Genomic DNA, 4720 nt, shown 5'->3' on the forward strand with positions numbered 1-4720 from the left:
GCATCATTGATGCCAGACAAAAAGTTATCATCTGGTATCAGTCTGAAGGATGAGCATCATTGATGTCAGGCAAAAAGTTATCATCCGGCATCCCTGCCTGGTCGTGGCGACTGGTCTGGCCTCTAAGGACAAGAGGTGGGAGATAAGGTATCGTTCTAAAGAATGCCCTTGCACTTTCACCTGCCCCGACATAAATACATTGTTGCTTCTACATATTCACCCGACTCTCATGCCCCACGTCGCGCTGTTTGAGGTGGCGCGCGCTGAAGTTCGTGTTGTGGGATCGTCGCTCCAGTATCTTTGCATCGTCACAGGCCTTTTTTCTGGAGCATCCTTTGTTTGAACAGTGATGTTTGCTCGCTTCTATCTTTCGGCTCAGTCTTCGAGGGTCCACACACGTCTGGGTGGGCCTTTTCGATGACATCGTCGACGGTATTCACCGTACACTCTTTGTCCAGTCGTTTCCCTGCTTGCGCGCCAGTTCCCTGCTCTTGCTGCAGTAGAAGATCCATCTCTCGAATCACCTCACCGTGGCTCTTCGACAAGTCACTGCGCGAGGTTGGTGGGAGCCCTCCGTGTAACTGCTCATTGAAGGGCTCCGTGATCTCGACAACACCTGGAGCGATCTGGCGAGCGTGACCCTCACACGTGAGACGTTTAAACTGCATAGCTGTTTCTTCCAACACAGCCACGGCATCTGCCTCGTGTCGCTTTAGAGCTTTCAGCGCGTTCTCCACAGTTCTCTCGACTTTGTAGCCAGCCCCAAGGGTTTGCAGGACTGTGTTGGTGTTGACCAGACGTCCCTCGAAGAAGGCACCTTGTCCGTATGGAATCATCACGGGATGGTGGACCTTTGATGGAAGGTCATCAAGAAGCTTTTTCAACTTCGACAGCTCCTGTCGTCTATCCCAAGCGCAAATGTAGCGCTCCTTAGCTGCCTCGACCTCCATAAGCCGAATTATGGCTATGCTGCCTCCGTCCACAGCCCGCGGGGCCGCCCTCGAGCAAGTCGCCCGCCAGCGGCCCGGCTTCCCGCTGGAGGACTTCGTACGCAGCTACCCCGAGTACCTCACGGCGGAGCCTCGACTGTTGAAGGCCGTACCGGTCGAGCTCTGCATGATGGACGCTGTCTGCCGACGGCGGCTGGTGAAGGGGCACGAGCCGCAGTGGCTGTTCATCTACAAGCCCCCTGACGTGCGGATCACGAAGGTCGGAGGTGAGGACGGTGGGATGCGGCGATTCAGCGCCGATGTTCGAGGGGGAGTGGACCCTTCTCGACTGGGTGCGCGAGCGTCTGGGGGCGTACGCATGTCCGGCATGTGAGTCAACTGCGCGGTTATGCCACCAATTAGACTTTGCAACCTCAGGAGTCATTCTAGTAGCCAACTGCTACATAGCGGACCGGTATGGTGTAACGACGGTATTCATACAGCTTGGGCTCATCGGCGTTCAACAAGCGAGAGGTTGAAAAAGAGTACCTGGCCATTGTGAAGGGGACAGCTAAACCGCAAACTTTAGAGGGCTGGGTGTCTGCAGGAGCCGCTGACCCATTTCGCACTGCCCCTGCCGCAGGCTACCAAGACGCCCAAGCTACAGTGATTCCGATCAAGACTGGCATTCTCCGACCGCCATCAGGCCGCAGCGGCCCTGAGCTCTTGTGCACCCTGGTTAGGCTGAAGCCTGCTACGGGTCGACGGCACCAGTTGCGAATCTTGCTAGCTGCCTCAGGCCACCCCATTGTAGGGGATGAGAGCTACGGGGGCGACTGGTGCTGGGAAGGGCTACCTGTTGGACGGATGTACCTGCATTCGTCGCTGATTGGTTTGACGAGGGCAGGACTGAGGATCGCGGAGTGCAGACATGACGACGATTTCGGCATTAAGAGCATCCAGTGATTCGTGCACCTTCCGTATGAGATGGTACGGTCGAGACAAAACGGAAACAATTTACGAAAATATGTTCCATTGTCAACAATATGTCGTTGCCCACAGCATCTGTGGACTGTAGGGTCGAGGGGTATCTTGAGGATGATTGCTTATCTCCTAACTGGTTCTGTTGTACCATGATTCGAACCCTTGGTAGCCAGACCAGTCCAATTGAGGATGCTAGCTCCTTCTTCTGATCTGCTTGAGGGAAGGGACGTCGGATGATAGCTTTATTTCCTGACATCAGTGATGCTCATCCTTCAGACTGACAGGGTAATCTCCGGATGAAGACATCATTTCCTACTTCCGTGAGGAAGAATCACCTTTGCTGAGACTTTCTTCTGTTCAAGTGGTGCTCGAGCTCCTTGTGGGAATTTACTGCGCCTCGTGTTCGGCACTGGGTTACATTCTGCCTCTAGACGTCTCCTTAGCGAGACATCCATGACCGGGTCAGAAACTCTTGTGCAACATAGATGGTTGAGGGCTTTTGCACTCCCTTCAGGTGACGACACACGAGTCGTAGAACTCGAGTTTGACCTGTATACTCCTGACATGATGATTGAGGATTCCTCTTATCGATTCTCCATGAGACATCTCCTCTTAACTGACTGTACATTGTACTCACGCGCATGTTTATGACTTCATAATGATTTTCCCTGCACTTTCTGACCAACTGTCAGACAAATTGACAGTAATTGTAGAGACCATGGCTAAAGCCCTCGTAAGTAGTCATACGCCCCTCGTACGGCTCCGCCGTGTGTGGAACAACCCCAATGTGGAGGTCCACCTCAAAATCGAGAGCGCCAACCCTGGCATGTCCATCAAGGATCGCATAGCGCAGCACATCCTAGACCGGGCCGAGGCCAGCGGAATGCTCTGCCCCGGCGGTACGGTATGCGTGGCCAGCTCTGGGAACACCGCTTGTGCTTTTGCCATGATGTGCGCACAGAGGGGGTACAAGTGCATAGTCATCACCAACGAAAAGTGCTCGGATGAAAAGGTGAACGCTGTGAAGGTCTACGGTGCCGAGGTGATCATCGCTCCCAGCGGCGTCGACCACGACGACCCCCAGCACTACCAGAATATCGAAACCCGGCTCTGCAGGGAGAATCCCTCGTACTTCGGGGTCAATCAGTACGACAACCCCCTCAACCCCGAGTCGTACGAGCTCACTCTGTGCCCTGAGATCCATCAGCAGCTAGGCAAACTGCCCACGCACGTGGTGGCTGCCGCCTCTACGGGCGGCACGATCACGGCGCTAGGTCGGTATTTCGGCTCTAAAGGGTCCAAGGTCGTTATGCCGGACCCCTCTGGCAGCATTTTCAAACAATGGAAGGAGCAGAAAGTGCTGGGTAAGTCATCCTCCTTTTTCGTGGAGGGCGTGGGCAAGGACAGCATACCAGGAGCCATTGACTTCAACGTCGTCGACGAGGTGGTGACCTACACGGACCAGGACGCCTTCAGGATGTGTCACCTACTCGCTGCCAACGAAGGTCTGAGTTTGGGTGGGTCCTCTGGACTCAACGTCCACTGCGCTGTGGAGTTGGCGAAGACGCTTACAGAAGGGGTCATCGTAGCCATATGTCCTGACTCAGGCGTCAAGTACATGAGTAAAATCTACAATGATGCCTGGCTTGCTGCCCACGGCTTTGAGAGTATGGCCATGTCCAGAAGCCACTTACACATCTGAACCTGTGTACTCGAAATTCTACAGCTGTAATTAAATCAACCGCTGAATGCTTTCGTGTGGCGACCCTTCGGTGGATACTCTGCTAAATGGCGGCGTCGCTGTGGGCGAGTGGCTGCACCTCGACTTCGATTCCCTCTTCGGTCGCGACCGCTGCCGCAGGATTCTGGCGGAGTTCGCTCACAATGCCCTCGGCCAGGCCGTGCCGGTGCTGGTTATCGATTGTGGCGCGCGGCTAACCGAACCGCAGGCCGTGGTTTGCCGACCGCAGGGACTTAGCGAGTTGCGTAGCGTCCTGTCGGCGCTGACAGACAGCGCCCTGCAGAGCACCTGTGTAGTGGTTACCGACATGGACATCGCGCTGGGGTCGGTAATTCATCTCGCCCCTTCCCGGCTTGCGTCGCTAGACGAGCAGCTCTACAGATTGGCGTGCTCGGCAGGGTTTCTTTTCGTAGGTCTGCAGGGCCGTACACACAGACCTCCTCAGCGCGGTTTTCGCGACCCGTAGTGGATCTTTCGCGAGTGACAGTTGCAGTGAGCGAAGAGCCCTAGGACAACACAGCTGTCCGTGACCGAGGCTGGCAGTGGCCAGTATCTCTCCGTGCGTGAGGCCTGCAGACTTTCAGAGCACTCTCACGTGCTGATATGTGATTAATATGCCGAAGAACCCCGTCTAGTGCTATTTGTGATGGATGCCAATTCCACAAAACCTAGAACAATGCGAACTGCTTCTTAGCTGACCCGAAAATCTGCTTGGACTGCATCTTCACCACGTTGAAGGAGACAGTTTTCGACAGAGGCCGGCACTGACCGATGGTCACAATGTCACCTTCCTTAACAGGGAAGCACGGAGAGCAATGTGCGGGGATGTTGGAGTGGCGCTTCTCGAAACGGTTGTACTTGGGGATGTAGTGCAAGTAGTGGCGTCGAACGATCACAGTACGCTTCATCTTGGTAGATATGACCATGCCCTTGAGAATGCGGCCACGGATGGTTACGTCGGACGTAAAGGGGCACTTCTTATCCACATAAGTTCCGGTCTTGGCGATCTCGGGGGTGGCGAATCCCATTCCGATGCTCTTGCAGTACCGAGGCAGTTTGCTCTTCT

At 54.9% G+C, this 4720-nt stretch overlaps 5 protein-coding genes across 8 annotated transcripts; 3 read left to right on the forward strand and 2 right to left on the reverse strand.

Annotated features, from left to right (window-relative positions):
• Window positions 1–308: 308 nt before the first annotated feature.
• KVP18_005005 (uncharacterized protein) lies at window positions 309–950 on the reverse strand (the record flags this gene model as incomplete). Of its 2 annotated transcripts, none has more annotated exons than XM_067949280.1 (1): window positions 309–950. In XM_067949280.1, one exon carries the CDS (start codon window positions 948–950, stop codon window positions 309–311), a length of 642 nt encoding a protein of 213 aa, XP_067811938.1. The 2 variants fall into 2 exon arrangements, with proteins under 2 accessions (XP_067811938.1, XP_067811937.1); XM_067949279.1 differs by having other exon boundaries at window positions 309–836.
• A 10-nt stretch (window positions 951–960) lies between these two features.
• Window positions 961–1895, forward strand: KVP18_005003 (uncharacterized protein; the record flags this gene model as incomplete). Of its 2 annotated transcripts, XM_067949277.1 has the most annotated exons (4): window positions 961–1216; window positions 1245–1319; window positions 1353–1404; window positions 1433–1895. In XM_067949277.1, the coding sequence occupies 4 exons, from the start codon at window positions 961–963 to the stop codon at window positions 1893–1895; spliced, it is 846 nt and encodes a 281-aa protein (XP_067811935.1). The 2 variants fall into 2 exon arrangements, with proteins under 2 accessions (XP_067811935.1, XP_067811934.1); XM_067949276.1 differs by lacking the exons at window positions 1353–1404; window positions 1433–1895 and having other exon boundaries at window positions 967–1323.
• A 676-nt stretch (window positions 1896–2571) lies between these two features.
• Window positions 2572–3615, forward strand: KVP18_005002 (uncharacterized protein; the record flags this gene model as incomplete). The annotated part of the gene is made up of 1 exon (XM_067949275.1): window positions 2572–3615. One exon carries the CDS (start codon window positions 2572–2574, stop codon window positions 3613–3615), a length of 1044 nt encoding a protein of 347 aa, XP_067811933.1.
• Window positions 3616–3661: 46 nt separating this feature from the next.
• On the forward strand, window positions 3662–4164 carry KVP18_005001 (uncharacterized protein; the record flags this gene model as incomplete). Of its 2 annotated transcripts, XM_067949269.1 has the most annotated exons (2): window positions 3662–4063; window positions 4090–4164. In XM_067949269.1, 2 exons carry the CDS (start codon window positions 3662–3664, stop codon window positions 4162–4164), a joined length of 477 nt encoding a protein of 158 aa, XP_067811932.1. The 2 variants fall into 2 exon arrangements, with proteins under 2 accessions (XP_067811932.1, XP_067811931.1); XM_067949268.1 differs by having other exon boundaries at window positions 3662–4120.
• A 158-nt stretch (window positions 4165–4322) lies between these two features.
• Window positions 4323–4682, reverse strand: KVP18_005004 (uncharacterized protein; the record flags this gene model as incomplete). The annotated part of the gene is made up of 1 exon (XM_067949278.1): window positions 4323–4682. One exon carries the CDS (start codon window positions 4680–4682, stop codon window positions 4323–4325), a length of 360 nt encoding a protein of 119 aa, XP_067811936.1.
• Between the last annotated feature and the right edge of the window lie 38 nt (window positions 4683–4720).

Source organism: the organism of the source record quoted next, assembly GCF_019968955.1.
Source record: "MAG: Porospora cf. gigantea A chromosome Unknown PgA_NODE_1840_length_4720_cov_425.471, whole genome shotgun sequence".
In the NCBI taxonomy this organism is placed as follows: Eukaryota; Apicomplexa; class Conoidasida; order Eugregarinorida; family Porosporidae; genus Porospora; species Porospora cf. gigantea A.